The following is a 19,508-nucleotide window of genomic DNA, read 5'->3' on the forward strand; positions in this document are numbered from 1 at the left end:
GATATGAGACATTTTTTTGTTTTTGTTGTTTTTTCTGCCCTAAGAAAAATGCATTTTGAATTTAAATAACTTTCAGACTCAAGGTTATTTAATGTCACTAATTGACATACTACAATTGCACCTTAAGAATATTTTATTCAAACTAAATGCTACAAAGTTATACAAAAGTCAGCTATCAATTTTTAAGCAAAATTGCCTCATTTTTCAAAGTCTCAAGTTATTTAAAATAACTATATATTACAATAGCAATAGAAATAAGAGTTAGTGATAAATAACTAAATTGAGTTAGAAATAAAGAGAGTTGTTTAAAGGAAGAGTATTGTCACTGGGTATCAAATATGGATAAATTTTTGAATGAAATATAACTGCTAAACCAAAATAAAATGAAGTGTTTAAGAAATTTCAAATTCATAAATATTTAAAAATGTGCACAAATATAAATGATATAACACTAAGTAAAAGCACGTGTTTAAGTGGAGAAATGTTGGATATGAAGATAAAAACAACTTACAATATATTGATGTTTGTACAAAATTATTTAATATCCATTTATTAGATCTAAAAACAAGCTACTTAGGAAGAATATTTCTTTGATAACATTTATGTATATAAAAATGGACTCTTTGGTTTATAATTTCATCCTTTTCATTTTAAGTATTCTAGAACCAAACTAAGTATTAAAAAAACTTTTTTAAAACAATATCACACATGGTTAATGTGAAACAATGATTCTATTTTATATTCCTCAGCTGTAGTCACATTGAGTCATATTTGTCTTTCGTGACAAATATCTTTGGAATAATAGATGAATAACTGGATAATCTTGAGTAAAGTTAAAGTTGAATGTAGCCAGAGTTCAACTTCTTCCTTGCTTACTGGATCCCACTAGATGTCATCTTAAATAAACAAGATATTTGCTTCCCTAAGAGTAGACTGCCAACATATACCCATTACTCAATATGCCACGTTAGAATTATGGCTAATCCCAATCATGATAGAGAAACACTAGCATGTTCAGGATACAGGCACTTAAACTATTCTGAAGGTATCTGCCAAGAACTGCTATGAATCCACACCTGTTTTCTTGAGTTTCTGCTTACAAACTAATGTATTATGTAGAGAGTAAAACCACCTTACCAATCTTTACTATGAAAGTACCTCTATGTACTATTATCTTCCCACCAATATTAAGATGGGGAGAAAAAGAATGTATTTTGCTTGACAGGGTTACATACATGAAGTCTGGAAGTGTCTGTTGAGAACTTAAACTCTGAGCAAATTATTTGAAGTATTATGTGTTTGCTCAGCCTTCACCCTGAGGAATTTCTCAGCCACAGAAACTTTGGGAAGTTACTACACATAGATTCTGACATACAGATGTTTCTGAAGGGAAAAATAAATAAAAGGAAAATAAAGACAAATGGCAGGGGAGAATAAATCTGTACAAAAGCAGAAGCTACAGGTCACAGGGAGATGAAACAAAGCCTCCTGCACTTCGCAATGTCACGAGGGAGAGGAGGAATTCAGGAACTATTTACAAGCTATCTGTTTCCAGAAATGGTGGTGGTTGCTGCACAAAAAGGCAACAGGCTTTTGCTTGTAATTAAAAAGGATTAAAACTAGTCTATGTAATTTCAGTTTCAAAGTTATCTTGCTCTACAGTTTTGGACTTCCAATTTCAGAGCTGCCTAATGACAATTAGCCCATTTTCCCCATAGGCCTGAAAAATGTCCCATCTAACAACGAATGGGTAATATTAAAGTCAGTATGGTTTGGGTAATTGTGCATTCTGTCTTTGGTAAGTGGGTAAAGGACTATGGCCCAGAATTACAAAAGTGAATTTTTCCAAGAGCAAAATGAAAAATCTTTTTCATTCACTCAACTCCAATTCTAATGCTTTTTAATAATTTGATACTAACATAGAAAGATTATACAATTTCCAGAACTCTAAAAATGAACCCACTAACAATTAGATTGTTTCACTGCAGCTGAAATCTGTATCAGATTATAAGCAAATGCACCTTCCAACAGTTATTTTTAATTGCAAAACTTTTGTAGATCAAGTGGCTACTATGCCTATGAAAAATAAACTTTTCTCTCTCAGTTTTATTTGTATGCTATTACCTTATTAGAAAGTCTGCAAATTTCCTAATCGATTACATACAGCTTTCCAAAACAATAAAATCCCATGTTGCAGTAGTTGGGAATTCCCTAGGTTATAATGGGATTCATGAAACCTGCTTTTATGAATAATGTTAAACTGAGTTTATATTCTGGATTTGTGTTTACAAAATGCTGTAAATGGGTTATGTTACCGCAGTATTTCTGATATACTCCTGCAATGTATAGACACAGAGCAAAAGAGAGAGAGAGAGACACCATTCAGAAAAGTTGCCTCAATCATAATGGAGTAGAAGTCGGCAATGTATGGTGTGGTATAGTATTAAAAATACAGGCTTTTGCATTCAAACCAAATTCTGTGTTCAAACCCAGTTCTACCCATATAGAGCCGTGTGACTCTTGGAAAGTTATGTAACTTCACGAAGGATTAGTTTTCTCATTTGCAAAAAGGAAGTATTTAACTCATAGCGCTATTGTGAATACTTCACAAGATTATACATTTAACATTGAGTTCCATTCCCTGCCTAGCTTCCTAAAGGACTACTTTGCCTAGCACAGACACAAGTTCAACTTGTAGTTCCCTTTTCCTTTTCATTGTCACAGGTAAACCAGCCCAAGCTCAAAATGGTGGCCTGACAATTATAACTGGCTTGCTAAGTTACAATCAGAAATTAATGTCAATTTCATTATTTTGAGCCCTATGTGTCCCATTGTCTGGTGGAATTCAACTAAAGCTTTCTTGGCTGCTTGCCATTGAGTCAGAAAATATAAACATTCTCTCATTTAATTCTCAACATTTTGGGCGAGGCATATATTGAACACATTTGGGAGATAACAGGATATGAGAGAATGTCATAGACACTTTTAGTACCGTGACTTATTAGTTGTCTGACATGGAGCATTACTTCTCTGAGTCTCAAAGTCTCATTTATCACCTCAGTCATCATCCACAAATAATGAGAACAAGAGTGGCCCCCAAATAATTGTTGTGGGAACTATAGGTTCTAGCTCAAGACCTGGTCCAAAAAAGTGCTCACTAAATGTTAGGTTTTCTTTTTCCCTACTGTCATGTTTTCTCTTGTCATGTTCTCATTGTGGTTTTTAAATACTGTGGAAAGCTATCTTAATGAGTGATACTTCGATGCTCCTTGTTTTAACGACAGATATTATTTGACTGAATCTTGAATTTTTAAAACAATATACTGCCCCACATTACAACTTAGAAGGTGTTGATATATTTAAAGTGTTACAGAAATATCTCACATGTCTCAAATGATACATTGTTTCTTGAATTCTGTCCTTTGTGGATGAAGTGAAGTCAAGTTAAAGTTTCTTTAATGGATGTGGGGCTTTAATTTCAGTATTCTAAGAAAGGCAAACGGTTTCATATGATCTAAATGATTGATGATGATCCAGTTAAGATAGGGAAAGATTTAAAACTTTCAACCAGGTTCTCTGGTCATGAAAGAATTGGGCCAGATGCCACTTCTTATGTCTATCACGGTACTTTCGTGAAAACACTGCGCTCCCACTATTATTTGGCAAAGCATAAAAAAGAGCAAGGACTTTTGCAAGCAAAACACCTAAGTGCTGTCATACTGATCTAAGATAAAATTTATGCAAAAGTTTACATTTCTCAATGGTTTTTTCTCTTAGAGGAGAGGTATAATTCAGGTTTCCCAAATATCTGCTACTTGCTCTAAGTTTGAAGGGAAGGAATGACCATAAAAGTTCAGCATCTGACTGGTGAGAGCAGAGTGGGCTCCTCTGGTCCAGAGTGGAAAGCAGGACAACCTGGATGGTTTTCACAAAATGAGGAAAAGAAATTTCTACCATGTACCACATGAGGTTGATATTTTGCAAAGACCTCAGTCAAAATGAAAGATATGCTGAGCTACAGAGTTTAAACTGTATGGTTGTATATGCTCCACAGGGAAATTAAGAAAATACAGCAAGTTGTCCTGTAGAGTTTAAAGGTAATTAAAACCCAAAAAGGCTTTGTCCTATCCTTCTCATAATTTGGAGATAAGAAAACCCATAAAGATATATTATAAAGGGCCCCTGATAGTATTAGGATCCTTTCTTAAAAGGGAAGACTTTGGACCAAATGCTTCAAATCCATACACCATCTCTCTCTACTAAAGCTTCTATTTGAGACTTAAGATCTTCAGTCTGCAGAAAACAATTTAATTACATTCTATTTACCATTCCCATTTAAAAGTCGTGTGTATAGAGACATTCCATCTACACTGTAATTAAGCACAACTAACTCTATCACACAGAAGAATTTTACCATATATTAGTATACTGGTAAACATACACATCATACCCCAAACTCTCTCCCTACAGAAATCTATTGGCACATTACAAAAACTGCCCACAAAGTTCTTTGGACAAATGTTTATAGCTGTAGTCATTTGTGTTTTAAAAACTATTTGAAATTACAGTATTTCATTTATTTTTGTGTATAAAGTTTCCAAACTTCTGCATAAATCCTCGGAACTTATTTTCATTTGGCTGGTATGAGTGATACACACCAGCACTGTAATTAAGCATTGGGCTGGACCTGCCATAACTCTTGCCCACAGTTGTGGATTTTATTTCTGGGCGGTGCACACCAGTATTTGGTATGTTGCTTGCTGGCTGAATAGAGCTTTCAATCTTATAAAATGGCTCAAAACGACTGTAAATGCGCCTGTCGGTTGAATGAGATCTTAGAAGCTCATTGGGCTTTGGCCTTGGAGAAGCAGCTGGTTTTCTTTCAGGAGCAAGAGCTGTATTAATCTCCTTCGAATCTCGATATTGGATCTGTTCCGTGTTAAATCTTGGGGCAGAGGCATCTCCTGCTCTTTCCAAGAACTTGTTTTCAACTGGACCTGGAGCAGGTATGAGTTTGCTACCTTCATCTGATGAAGAACTTATCCCCTGAGATGAGCTAATGGTTACATCTTCCTTACTCTTGTGAACACTGCTTTGAGAGTTTGATGAGGAAGAACGCTTTCTTCTAGGAGATGAATCAGATTTTGGTTCTGATTTTTTTGGTTTCTGATTCTCTTCAGCCTCAGAAACTAAAGTGTCAGAACTACTACACATTCTGTAGAAGGCAGGTGCTTTATTTTTGGAGAGATTTTCTCTCTTCTCTGGGGTAAGACTAAGTAAAGACCTTAACTTCTGAGATCCCTTTTTCAAAAAACTTGGAGAGCCCTTAACTTCCTTCTTTGAAGTGAGTTCTTTGCTAGGTTCATCTTTATTCATATCAAGCAAAGCAGCGACGGAAATTGATTTGGTTGTGGGGACGCTGGGAGGCTGTCTCTTAATGACCTCCCTGTCCTCTTCTGTGCTCTGGGTCACGTTGTGCATGCTTTTAGAACTTTTCAGCAAATCTTCTTTGGGTTTTTCTGGTTGTCTAACTCGATTCCTGGTAAGTGTGCTATATACGTAATGCTTACTATGTCCATGATCTAAGTTGGCTTTTGAGTGGTCTAAGAATGGGAAACTGCGCCGTTTGAGCACATTTTCATTTTGTTGATTCTTTAGATTTTCTGTCTGCTTATTTACACACAAGGATGTATATAAATAGTTGTTGGCCTCCGTGTGGCCATTTGTAGCTTGATTTAAGACTGGGGAGTGGTTTTCAGGAACCTGCAAAGTGTGCATTTGTGGTGCCTCTGACTGCAGTGGGAGCTTGGGGCTTGATTCTGGCACAGGTTTGTCCATCCCGTGCTGTCCGCTCGTGGGGGTATCCGGGACCTCCTTAGGTGTGTCACTTCCCTGGGAACCGATGACAGTTGAATTTGAGGAGCCGGTCGTGCAACTGTTCACCTCCTGCTGTTCAGGTAATGTTGGTTTAAACACAAAAGAGGAACGAAGCCGAGAATGAGTATAATGAGCACTGGCTTTCAAATTTTCAGAACTATCATAGCCCTCAAACCGGTCACCTAGAGCTGACCCGTTTGAATCAGGTGCAGCTTCTGAGTGATCATTTAAGTAGGATTCAATTCTCCAGTTACGCAAGAAGGACTTTGTGGTATGTTCAAGGGTTGGCATTCGTTGTTGCAAAAAGCGAATATGATTATCTGTCCCGTTAAAAGACCTCCGTACGTTTGAGTTCCTCTCTGCAAGATTTGTTGTTTTTCTCTGGGCGAGCCGATCCGCAAAACTCTGGGCAGGTGTGTTTTGGCGGCTCACATAGCCTCCTCGCGCTGAGGAAGCCACACTGAGACTATCTGAAGGCTTTTTCCAGTTACCTGGCGGATTAATGTTTCGATTCAGAGCCCTGTTAAGAAGTAGGTATGGTGCTGTTTCCGGCTGTTCTCCAGCATAACTATGCCTCTTCCAATTTTCATTTATCTGACTGGATTGATACTGACGAACTGTATTTGGACCATTAAAGTTTGGAATAAAATGAGGCTTGTATCCATGATTTCTTATGCTATATTTGTCATGTTCATTTAGAGTATATATCCCTCTGTTTTTGAAGTAACCGGATTCTAGTTTATGAATCTTGTCTTGTCTGCCAAAAAGGTTTCTTTGGCTGGAAACAGAAGCTAATGAAGAAAGTGAACGCTGGTAGGTGCCATTCTCCCAGAGTGCTTTGCCATGCTTCACCCTGGCTGATTCTTCCTGAGCAAATGAACTGGGGACACAGGATCTGGCATAGAGAGTTCGAAATTCTTCATCAAAGGACTCAACAAGCTGTCCTGTGATTATCTGAACCATGCTGAGGTGAGCTTTTTCAAATGACCACATGTAGCTGAAAAAGAATCAAAATTGGGAAATTTAAATTTTTCTGTTAGATTAATGACAATATATAACTCTACTAAGAAAAAATGTGTTGTTTAATCTTCAGTCATTAAATGATTGCAGTACCTGCCTTATCTCCCCTACTACCATATTCGTATCTTAAATAACAAAGCAAGTCAAATCCTGGCTTTGAATCCACCCCTAACTTCTTACATTACTTTCTAGAAGTCCAAAGAAAAGCCTGCTGTGCATTTTGCATCTCTGCCTACTAAGATTTTATGGTGTAGAAATGTTATATTTCATATAAAGCATCTTGGCAGAGGGCAAACAGGCCAGTACCAGTGGAAAAGTTGAGAGATTTGGCTTTTACTGAGCTATCCACGCACATGAGCTTGGACCTCAGTTTCCAAAATGCTACTAGCATAAGCCTAAATTCTTTAGAGTTCTAGCATGTTATAATACAAGATAGGTTTTTGCTAATACATACATTTTATCTCTGCGGCTTACTCAGGAAGCGTACTTTGGAATGCCAGGGCTTGTGCACAGAGAGAGGATTTGTGGGCTGCAGTCTCAGTCCATAAAAGACACTTAACTACTTACTTTATGCATGCAGTGGACAGAGAACTGGTAAATTTAGCCTCAAGAGCCATGCCAGTCAAAATGACAATTAAGATCTTTTAATATAAAATACAATTTCTAGGAAATTAAGGTTTGTAACTACTTTATAGTACTATGTGGGACTTCTGCAGTTTAGAGGTGACAGTTGAAATGTCATATAAATTTTAAATCTGATTTGTAAAAATTTAGATAATGTAACATACAGAGTCACTGAGCAGAAAAAGACATATATAATATGCTATATATTAGATACTGTTACATAACATGATAGGGGTTAATAAAGGAAAAAGGAGACAGAGGAGCTTGTTTTTATAGAAGGGATACAGTAACAAAGGCATATGAATACTAAAAGAATATACAGAATATATTTTAAATACACAAACAACACTGCCCATCTGATATACTGAATTTTATCTAGTATGCTTACTGGATGCATGTATGAGAAGAATAACTCAGTAGGTGCTCTTTTTGTATAGACCCTGTGTGGACCACCAGGCTGACTTAAGATAAATGATACAAAGTGAATCACTACAGGAATTATCAATCCCACTGAAGATACAAATAAAAAATCTGTGAGAGGGGCACCTGGGTGGCTCAGTGGTTAAGCCTCTGCCTTCAGCTCAGGTCATGATCTCAGAGTCCTGGGATCAAGTCCCACATTGGGCTCTGCTCAGCAGGGAGTCTGCTTCCTCCTCTCTCTCTCTCTCTGCCTTCCTCTCTACCTACTTGTGATCTCTCTCTGTCAAATAAATAAAATCTTAAAAAAAAAAAATCTGTGAGAAGGAGCAAGTAGAGGAATGAATAGTCAGCTATGACATCTGAGGAAATCTCCAGAGACAAGTGGAAGTTTAGCTCTATTTTGACAGAGATTAGACAACCCAGAAGTTCAAACACAGAAGGTGTGGGACAGTTTGTGTGGGAGGAGAGACATAGGGGAATAAGAAGGAAAGAATGGCCATGTTTTGGTTGAACACAGAAAACAAATTACATTTACCTGAAGTAAAGAAAGTTATATAACAGACTGATCAACGAGTGGGGAAAATCTTAAAAGCAAAGCAGAAAGTTTGCATGTATAGGATTCCCCCCCCCCCAAAATTCGGATAAATTATCATAAAATGATGTTTGAGGAATAATTTTTTTTCCAGTAGGTATTTATAATACAGATTTGAAAGATGAGGGACTGAATTTACTGTGATGACTGAAATAACTGAAATTAGGTGATAAGAGCCCAAACCAGAGTGGAAATTGGAATAAAGACTAAAAATACTGAGCCAGTAACAAGAAGAAGAGAGAACCAGAATACCGGCACGTCATAAAGGACATGTATAGGTTATGAAATAAAAATAGCCTCCAGGTGTTGAGCTCAGGAAACTGAGAAGATAATGGTACTGGTGAATATGTTGCAACTGGAGAAGTTTCCCTACTTTGGTAAATCAAAAAATGATATTGTGGTATCACTTCAGCTAAAAGAAAGACATTCCACTGTATATATTCAGTGTAGAGATTATTCTCTGGAAACACTGAACAGCCTCAAATGAAAGAGCTAGTTTACTGACATCTAGGCAACTTACAATAAAACTGTCAAGATTCCAGCCAATTGCTCTCATGTAAACTCTGCTGTTGATAAATATTTCCCACACAATTTCCAATAAGCTTAGAGTCCCTCATTCTTTAACATCAATACACAGCTAAAGATCAGCAGACATTTGAAGAATGTTTAGAAGATGGTTTATAAAGCTTAAAAGTTTAGATGCAAAACAGAGACCAAAACAAGCAGGAAACAGGCACCTGGAGGAAACAGAAATTGCATGGATAAGAGTATATATAAAAACAGAGCTACAAAAAACTACAATTAATATCCTCAAAGAAACAGAGAAAATGAGGCATCTATAAAACACAAAGAGGATGCTTTGAAAATGGTCCAAGCAGGAGATATTAAAAATATCTGATAGCAAAATTTTAAAAGAAAGTTGTAATAGATGTGTTAGAATAAACAATCGAGAAAATTCCTCAGGCAGTACCCACCCCAAGACAGAAAATCAGAGGGGGAAAAATACAATGGGAGCAGAAATCTAATGAATAAGAATTCCAGAGAGAGAAAGAGAGAGAGAATAGAGACAACCGAGGAGAAAAAATGATCAAAGAATAAGTAAGAAAATGTCCCAGAATTGGAGGATAGGACTATTTTGGATTGCCTAGAACAATAAATTAAAAAAAGCCTAGCCCTAGAAACATAATAAATTTGAGAACAGCAGGGGATAGAAGAGAAACCTTAGACGTTTCCAGAAAAAAAAAAAAAAAAGTTACATAAGAAGGATGGGAATAACAATTGTTTGAGACTTCTCAACAGTAACTTTGATTACCAGGCAGCGTCTTTCAAATTTGGAGGAAAAATGATTTGGCTTAGAGTACCATCCCCAGTTAATCCATCAATCACTTAAAATTACGAATTTCTGGACTTAATTTTTCTAAAGATTTTATTTATTTATTTGACAGACAGAGATCACAAGTAGGCAGAGAGGCAGGCAGAGAGAGAGGAGGAAGCAGGCTCCCTGCTGAGCAGACAGCCGGAAGCAGGGCTTGATCCCAGAACTCTGGGATCATGACCTGAGTGGAAGGCAGAGGTTTTAACCCACTGAGCCACCCAGGTGCCCCGAATTTGACTTTAAAAAAGTTCCATCCTTGCCTGCCTCTCTGCCTACTTGTGATCTCTATCTGTCAAATAAATAAATAAAATCTTAAAAAAAAAAAAAAAGTTCCATCCTGATGGAAATTGTTCTTAGGCAAACATGAGAGAAAAACAATTATTTGGAAACATAAAAAGATGTAAAAATGGGATTAACATGGGGTTTAAGAAATTGTGGCTTAAACTACCCGGGAATATGGGATATCACAGGACCCCAGCAGCACTCCAGGTTAAAGACCTGTTAAGCCAGATGGGACATGACAGATTGTTGGTAGTAATTTAGCATTTGGAAAAGTTGTTCATGTGCTAAAAATTCTGTAGAATCAACTGGAAAAAAAAAAGTAATAAACAGAAAAAAAAAAGACAGCAAATAAAACCAAAAACCAAATGGTCATTATTAACTTTATTATAAGAAAGGAAGCATATCACAAATGACTCCAAGGCTCATCAATGACCAATTCTGACACAATTTAAGAAATGTAAATGGAGACTTCTTACTTAAGAAACAATTGTGATAAAACTGTACTGGGTGAATGGCAACCAGGAGGGCAAGTGGATTTGGGTGAATAGCAAATGTAACCCTTCAATTACTATACTATAGAATGAAGAGATAATATCTAAAAGTGATAAACTTAGCATTCACAGTATAATCATGTTATGTAAGAGAATGTAATAACCATCAGAAGAACCAGCTGAAAGAAGTAAATACTGCATCTGGAGATCAGGATCCAGGAGTGGATACAGATGGAGAACAAAAACTGGCCTGTATTGCATGCATATCCTCCCTCCCTCCTTTTCTAGTAGGTTCCATGCAAGGCAGGGCTTGAACTCATGCAGCTCCACTGCAGTGTTTGAATTTACAACCCCAAGATCAAGGCCTGAGCTGAGATCAAGAGTCAGAAGCTTAACCGAGTGAGACACCCAGGTGCCCCTGTATTCTTATCTCTTGGTAATATTTGCTATTTTTAAAAATGTGCAGGGGCACCTGGGTGGCTCAGTGGGTTAAAGCCTCTGCCTTCCGCTCAGGTCACGATCCCAGAGTCCTGGGATCGAGCCCCGCATTGGGCTCTCTGCTCGGCAGGCAGCCTGCTTTCCACCTCTCTCTGCCTGCCTCTCTGCCTACTTGTGATCTGTCAAATAAATAAATAAATAGTTTTTTTAAAATGTACATATTTTCCTGGATAAAAAATAAAATTAATACTACTCCCACTCCCTCCAGACACACTGTCATACTCATGACATTGGGAAAATCTGGGAAAGCAAGCACAAAAGGGAAACTCTGACTTTCTGGTTGGAGGTATCGAGAGTGAAATCCACAGAGAAAGTAGTGACAGTACACCAGTTGTATCATGGGTCTCTAAATGCGACAGTCTTCAAGTCTGATAAAAAATGGCACCTGGAAGCCAACAACTTCAGTGAAACATGTCTTTTGAAAATGGCTTTTATAGAGACCATGAGATTTTAAAAAAAAAAACAAAAAAAAAAAAACTTTATAAAATTCTCTCCCAGTCAAATTTGTGGACAATATTTTACTAATAATATGTTCTAGATTTTATATAATTTCAAAGAGGGCATCCAATTAACAATCTGATTTGTACACATTGATAAAAAATATTTGTTTTATCTCATCAACAAAAGTATATTTGTTTTATCTCATAGGACAAAGCATCTGTTGCAATCTGATAAAACTGTCATCACGATAAGTGAATTGTCACACAATGTATGACTAGACATCAGGCCTCTCTGGAAATGCTTGGAGTTTAGAATATGAAGACATTTTGGGACACCTGTGTGGCTCAGTCAGTTAAGCATCTGCCTTCGGCTCAGGCTATGACCCCAGGATCCTGGGATCGAGTCCCACATCGGGCTCCCTGCTCCTCAGGGAGCCTGCTTCTCCCTCTGCCTGCTGCTCTCCCTGCTTGTGCACTTTCTCTCTCTCTCTGACATATAAATAAATAATACCTTTAAAGAAATAGAATATGGAGACATTTTACGGCAAAGAATTTTGAGTTAAAGAAGGTGGCATTTTGATTTGGGCTATGATGAAGATGATGGCAATACTGGAATTAGAGACAAAGGCTGTTTTAACCAAAAATAAATCAATTTTTAGCCAGTTTCCATGAAGACTAGTTCATAACTGTTCCACCAGATCCTGTTACAATACTGTTACAGGAAAGGTCCATGATAATGCAGGGGTAGTGGGAAATGAGGGTTGGGACAGTCATTTTTTTAAAAGAAGTATATTTAAAATTAACATGGAATAATAAGGAAAATAGAGCTGTTATGTAAGAGTTTTGGTTAATTTTTATCATCTGTGGTCCTAGGTATTCTATATATTCACTTCCATAAATAGTAACTTAAATTCTGCCTTGGCTTATGATATTCATAGAAAGATAACAAGTTTCTGTTGCTGTTGTTTGTTTTTCCCAACATCACTTTAAAGTAGTTTAGCCACAGTCATCTCAACATACAGCTCCTATTAACGCCTAGCGCTAGCAAAACAAAGTTAAGGTGAAATTATTGTTCACGGTAATCTTAAAAGTCAATTTAAATAATAAAAACAGAAAGCATTCATTAGGATGAAATTAACTAATAAATACCATTCTGGAAGTCAAGTGAGTGCCTAATTTTAATTAAAATTTCAATTATAAAAACCCTGTAAAACCAAGTGGGTCTGACCAAATACATACATGCATAATGAGTCTTTAAAGGGCTCATTAATTTCAAGCACTGGCTGTAATTTCTGCTCTTAACAAGTTTTCCTTTAGAACTCCAAAAGGCACTTTCAAGAAAAGGTCCCTGAGCGTAAAGGGAAAGTTAGCAGATAGTAACAGCTAAAACACGCCTAAAATAATAGCTGACTTTAGGGGCCATGCTGCACTGACTCTTTTAATTCTCACAAGGACACAAGGTAGGCTCTAGGATTATCATTAACTTTATAGAGGAATAAACTTGAGTGCAACCAAGTTGAGTAACTTGCTCATGGCCAATCACTTCAACATGTTGTCTCCTTCTTGCGGACATCCTAAGTTCCAAGAGAAGAGGGAAAAGTTTTCCTTCACTGTCCTGTTTATATCCACAGCTCTCCTGGCTCGTTTCCACGGTCTTTAGGAATGAGTCTGTGCTGACTGATGACCCAGCAGTTCCCATGTGCTGGCTGGTATTTTTATCTGCTTGTTGATCTGAGCTTATTGTGTAGCCCATTCAGGACCAATGCCCGGAATATATCAGAGAGTATTAGGGTAGCACTTGGACTCTGGAGCCAGTAGAACTTGGACTGGGCTGTCCGTCTGGGACTGCTTCTGACCTTTGGCTGGGGAGTTTTCAGACAAATCGCTTAGCCTCCTGGAACTTCAGTTTCATCATTTATAAATGTAGATGAGAACAAATGTATCCAAAAAGTGGTAAGGACTGGGGATGACATATGTGGCAGAGCCAAGGTGGAACAGAGTAGGCATTCCATCAGTGGTCTCTCGAAAGAGGTCAGATAACAGTAACCCAAGTAAACCCTGTCCAGTGTCTACCATGGCATTTTCAATAGCCTGACTCTGAAATGCTTTTTTGGGTAGTACTATATATAGTGACTACATGATGATAACTACCAGATTCTTAATAATACTAAAATAAGAACAATCCAGAGAGATCAGGCTGCTCAAAGTGATAAAGTGCCTCTATTTTTTTTTTTTAAGATTTTATTTATTTATTTGACAGAGAGAGAGTGAGAAAGCACAAGCAGGGGGAGCAGCAGAGGGAGAGGAAGAAGCAGGCTCCCCACTGGGGGAGCCTGATTTGGGGCTCGATCCCAGGACCCTGGGATCATGACCTGAGCCAAAGGCACACATTTAACTGACTGAGCCACCCAGGTGTTCCAGGGCTTCTATTTTTATGAACAACTATTATTATTAAGCCCATACTAAGACTGTTTTCATAAGGAGCAAAATCACTCCTAGAATTACAGAATTTTAGGGAACCTAAATATAACTCAACACCCCACCCCTAATTTTGGGGATGGAGAACTTGGAGCCCAAGGAAGTTATACGACTTGCCCAATGTCTTAATGTTCTTTAGCGGCTCAACCAGAACTGAAACCGAAGCCTCCAAACTTCCATGCAAAGGTTCTTTTTTTATGTCTAAGAAATAGCTAAACAGAGTATGTTAAAATTTGAAACTAATATAAATTCTGTAAATGACTGATAATGCTGGAGGTACACACAATGGTCTTACCTGTAGGAACCATACATAACTTTCTGGCAGTCAATTAACAAAAATTTCTGTTCCAATTTTCCATGAAATTTTGCTCCTGTTTTGGAAAGATAATCTTGGCCTTTTACTGTCCGCACTCGAATATTCTAGAATTACATGTAAACAGAAAGTAAAATTATAACCAGAAAAGAGATATTTTGAAAGTGAAATATATGTCAATATAAAATCTTAGTACCAAAAAAGTATACTTGAAATAATCTTTTAAATCAGCAACAACAAAAAAAAAAATGGTAAAAGCAAATTTTAAGACATCACCAAAAAAAAAAGAAAAAAAGGCTCAAGAAAAACACTTAAAATATGTATTTTAACATAACATAAATAGGAGGCATTATTCTACATTTATACAGAAGGACTTCATAAATCACCTAGGGTCCTATTACAAGAGAGCCATTCAGGTTTCAGTAGCATGATTCCACAATAACTACAATTAAATTCCATGCTCCTTTTTAAGAAGTCAAATGTAACTGAAAACACTATGCCTAATGATTGTAATAAGCAACATCTGCTGAATGAAAGAATTATTCAAGTCAGTGGTTTCAAGGTTATTCATGGAGAAACTAAAGCATTTATTATGTCTGAGCAAAGTCAACTCAGAAGCTTAAGTGCCCCATCAAGAAAAGCATCTTCTAAAACCATCATGAAGATGTGTGTTCTCAGTCACATTCCAAAAAAATACAAAGGTACCCTTCAGTGATAAATCATTATACCACCTTAAATATATTTACACATATATGTATATATATTTATTTTGGGAGTGATATAGCTTAACTTGCCTTAACTTGCCTTCAACTAAGATAAAAATGATACACAAAATATGTGAAGGAAAAACAAACAAATAAACATGGAATTCTTACCCTTAGTCGTTGAACTTGACAGCCCTGTTTTTCAGTCATATTTAGGAAATGATTAAAGTTGGACTCATCAAGCAGAATGTATATAGATATCCCTCGAGTTGATGCCTCCACTATTTCTTTGAAAATGTCCACATCTGTAAATATATCCATCACTAAAGCAATGACCTATTAAAGACAAAAATGTAAAACAATTTTAGATACTCAATAGGTAAAGGTTTAGAAATTGCTTGCTTTCAATAATAATTGAATACAATAGAAAATATTCAAATACATAATACTTATAAATGTATACACAATGTGTGTGTGTTTCCTAAAGCAGAAGATGCAAAAGTATACTGAAAATAAACAAGTGACAACATACAGATTTGCAGAACTAAGTAATTTTATATTGATTTTAAGTCAAAGGGAATCTGCATTTCAGTAAGTTTGCTGAACAAAGGACAAACCCAAATCAGAATAGGGTAATGGGAGGGGACAGGTAGATGGAAGGTGGAAACCAGTGTTAAAATTTTTTGTGGGAAATATTTCTGGGGAAAAGCAACCTCTCTGAAACTAGCTGTTAGTAATACATGTTTTGGGATACTGGGAAAGAGAAATAATTTTTCTTTTTAGATTTTTATTTATTTATTTGACAGGCAGAGATCACAAGTAGGGAGAGAGGCAGGCAGAGAGAGAAGGAGGGGAAGCAGGCTCCTCACTGAGCAGAGAGACCTATGCGGGGCTCAATCCCAGGACTCTGGTATCATGCCAAGAGAAATAAATCTTAAAGAAATAGAAATATAGGTAGGGAGCAGCCAAAGCTGAGAAAGGGCATAGGACTTAAAAGACCAGAAAATTAAATATATATGCCTAAAATGAGCTTAGCAGACAAAATAAGCAGAATAAGCAAAATGGCAGTATGATTAAGAAGATAAACACAGAAATTTCCTAAAGAACAGACCCCTAAAATGGAAAGAGTGCATGTTAACTATCGGCAACAGAAACATTATTGACTCTGAGAAGCAGTGGGGGAAATAATGCTGAAAGAAGGGCAAAATGACTCGACTGTCTACCTCCTATTTGTTGGAGAAGAACACAAAATCCCCGCTCTTGATGAAGATTACATATTAGGTCAGGGAAGAAACTATACGCAATAAATACAATAAATAGATAAATTCGGTAATAAGTTATAAGTTTTTTTTTTTTTTAAGACTTATTTATTTATTTTAGAGAGAAAGAGAGGGACAGAGAAAGAGTGCCTGTGTGCATGCATGAGTGGGGCATGGGGAGAGGGATAAACGGACTCCTTACTAAGCCCTGATGCAGGGCTAGCTGGATGCTTAACCGACCGAGCCACCAAGCACCTCTGTGAAATGAGAAGCTTACTGGGGAAAAAATATAAAAGAATAAGGGGATTATAAGCCCCCCCAAATTGAGAAGGTAGGGTTTGGGACTTTCTAGATAGGTCTCTTTGAGAAAGCACCCTTTGAGCAAAGACATAAAAAGGAATGGAGTTAGTCATCAACATGATTATCCTGACAAATTGTGTTCCAGGCAGGGGATACCAGAAGTGCAAAGGCCCAACATCAGGAGTTTGCCTGGCATATTCAAGAAGCAGCAAGGAGACAGCAGAAATGACATGAAATCACAAGGCCTTGAAGGTATTATAAAGCCTTCAGCCTTCTGTCCTGAATAAGATTATAAACTATGAGAAGTTTTTCAGTTGAGGCAACAATACGATATGATTTATGTTTGAAAAGGATTTGTTCTGGTTACTGTGTTGATTCGAAGGGTGGGAACTAGGGTGGAAACAGGCAGGCCAGTTAGAACTACTGGAGCAATTTAAGTGAGGGGTGATGGCTGCTGGTCCTAGTCACCATCAATGATGAAGACAAATGGCCAAATGTCAGATACTTTTGAGCCAAGGATTTCTGAATGGATTGAACATAGGATGTGAGAGGAAAAGGGGGAAAGAGACTGACTCTAAAATTCTTAGCCTCATCAATGTGAAGGACCAAGTTGTCATCAACTAAGATCGGGAAGAATACAGCTACGTTAAATTTTAGGTAGAAGATTAAAAAGACTAGTTAAGTTTGAGGGGCCAGATGGAATGCTAAGTAGAGAAGTCTAGGCCAGACATGCCAACTGGGCATCAGTTGTGCGGAGATGACAATTAAATCCAACTCACCAAGGGAGACTGGATAAAGAAAAGGAGACCAAGGACTGTACCCTGGGACAAGAGAAGGTACCAGCAAAGGACAGTATAGTTTCAGTGGAGTGATAAGCACAAAAGCATTACTGTAAGACATTTAAAGGGCAATGGGGAAGACAAATACTGGAAATAGCAGGTATAGGCAACTCTTCTTGAGTAAACTGGCTATAAGAAGAAGCAGTGACATGAAGAGGTAGCCGTGGGGAAAACTGGGTCAAACAGGGTTTTACTTTTTTGCTGTTTTAGGGTGAGGGAAATAATGGCATGTCTGCATGCTAATGGAATGAGTGAAACTGAATGATGTAGGAGATGGTGGGAGGTGGGTGGGAAAGGAAAGAATTTCTGGAGCAATGTCTTTGAGGAGGCAATAAAAGAGCAAATCTAGTGTAAAAATAAAGTTATGAGAGCACAGAGAATAAAGACCAGTAAAAGATCACCTATAATATCAAGACAGAAGGCCCAGTGTGTGGTAATGGCGCTGGGCATGTTCTCTTGTGAATGCTTCAATGTTTTCCATGAACCAGGAAGCAAGGGCTTCAACTAAGAAGACCCTAGATTATGGAAGATGTGTTAGATAGAGAATGATGACAGGGGTATTAAGTAATCATCTAGGATGGAAGGAAACAGAATCAACTACAGAAATGCAGTATTATTACAGGACATATTAAGGACTCTCTAGATCATAAATTTTAAATAAGAACAGTCAGTGCAGTTGTGAGTTATTCTCCACCTTTTTCAGCTGCAGGGATGCCAGCACGGAGGAGGCAGAAAGTTTGATTAAACCATGGATGTAGTTACGGCCATGAGAGTATAATGGAGAGAGATAAGGAAGAAGAACTGAGAGTAGAGGTAATGTGGGAGGCTAAAGTGACTTGTCATGGGATTTAAACTAGACAAAGAGAGGAAAGAGGGTGTCATGGATGTGAGAAGCAGTGAAACAAGACTGGAATCAATGAATTGTGGTCTTGCTGAGGTTAAAAAACAATTAAATATTAAGAAATTACTGTTAATTTTTTTCATGTTGACAGTAATAATAAAAGTCTTATCTTTTAAATATACATATTAATATGGCTACAGGTGAAATGATATGTTACCTTATATTTAGTTCATATTATAGTCAATGAAACAAAACTGGCAAAACATGAGGGTTCTATATACTTACTTTCTACTTTTGGATACTTCCACAGCACAAAGTTTAAAAAATAAACAAATAAAGGAATGCTGGATGCTATCAAGTACCAGAGGGAAGTGATAGTCAGATGAGGATAAGCTGAATTAGGCTCTAGAGGATCCACAGTTATAGGCTATGCTGTTACCAAGGATACGACCAGGAGTCAGTGGCTGAGGTCTACTTAGAACGAGATCATGGGAGGCAAGGAACTAATCTTTAGAAGCATCTCTTAATGGATAGCTGAGATAGGAGGAGCCCTGGGAAGAACGATGGAGACCAAGGAACAAAACTGTCAAGAAATGAGAGGGGATGGAATAGACATGGTAACAATAACCAGGAAAATGTAAGGGGCATATTATGAATATGTTAGAAGATGAAAGAAATTCATGGATGATATGTACACTTCTTTGTATTTATTCTATTGGGATATTATAGGAAAATGCTGGACCATAATAACACCCAAATTATACAAGTTGATGACATTCTTCAAACTACCTATGAAACATGCTTGAATCAGATTTGTTCCAGGAAGAACAATTTCAATCACCCTAGTAGTGATTGAATGACCCTTTTCTTACTTATGAATGGTATGAGGTGCCAGAAGAAGGAAAAAGACAGTGGTAACAACCTCATCCATGTCTTGTGCATATTCTTTATAAAACTAAATATGAGGAAAAAACCTTCAAGTCACAGCAAAATTATTAATTAATGAATTTACACTGCAATAACAAGTGGTATGATGAGGTAGATCATTGAGATAAGGAAAAGAAAATGTCCATATTATAAACCTATTTTACAGAATAACTAGAGAGGAAATTGTTTTTTAAAATAAGGAAACATTGGATGCCTGGGCTCAGTGGG

General features: G+C 37.2%; 1 protein-coding gene across 4 annotated transcripts in view; it reads right to left on the bottom strand.

The window, feature by feature from the left end:
- Positions 1 to 322: 322 nt before the first annotated feature.
- Positions 323 to 19,508, bottom strand: part of FAM83B (family with sequence similarity 83 member B) — an 80,628-nt gene continuing 61,442 nt past the window's right edge. For all 4 annotated transcript variants that reach the window (XM_047735006.1, XM_047735009.1, XM_047735007.1 and 1 more), the window contains exons 3-5: positions 15,286 to 15,450; positions 14,393 to 14,517; positions 323 to 6,874 (exon numbers count right to left, since the gene is read on the bottom strand). In XM_047735006.1, the coding sequence (XP_047590962.1) occupies positions 4,573 to 6,874; positions 14,393 to 14,517; positions 15,286 to 15,450 (2,592 nt within the window). In that variant the 3' untranslated portion in view covers positions 323 to 4,572. The remainder of the gene's footprint in view (positions 6,875 to 14,392; positions 14,518 to 15,285; positions 15,451 to 19,508) is intronic.

The sequence above is a fragment of the Lutra lutra genome, chromosome 6 (assembly GCF_902655055.1).
Source record: "Lutra lutra chromosome 6, mLutLut1.2, whole genome shotgun sequence".
Lineage (NCBI taxonomy): Eukaryota > Metazoa > Chordata > Mammalia > Carnivora > Mustelidae > Lutra > Lutra lutra.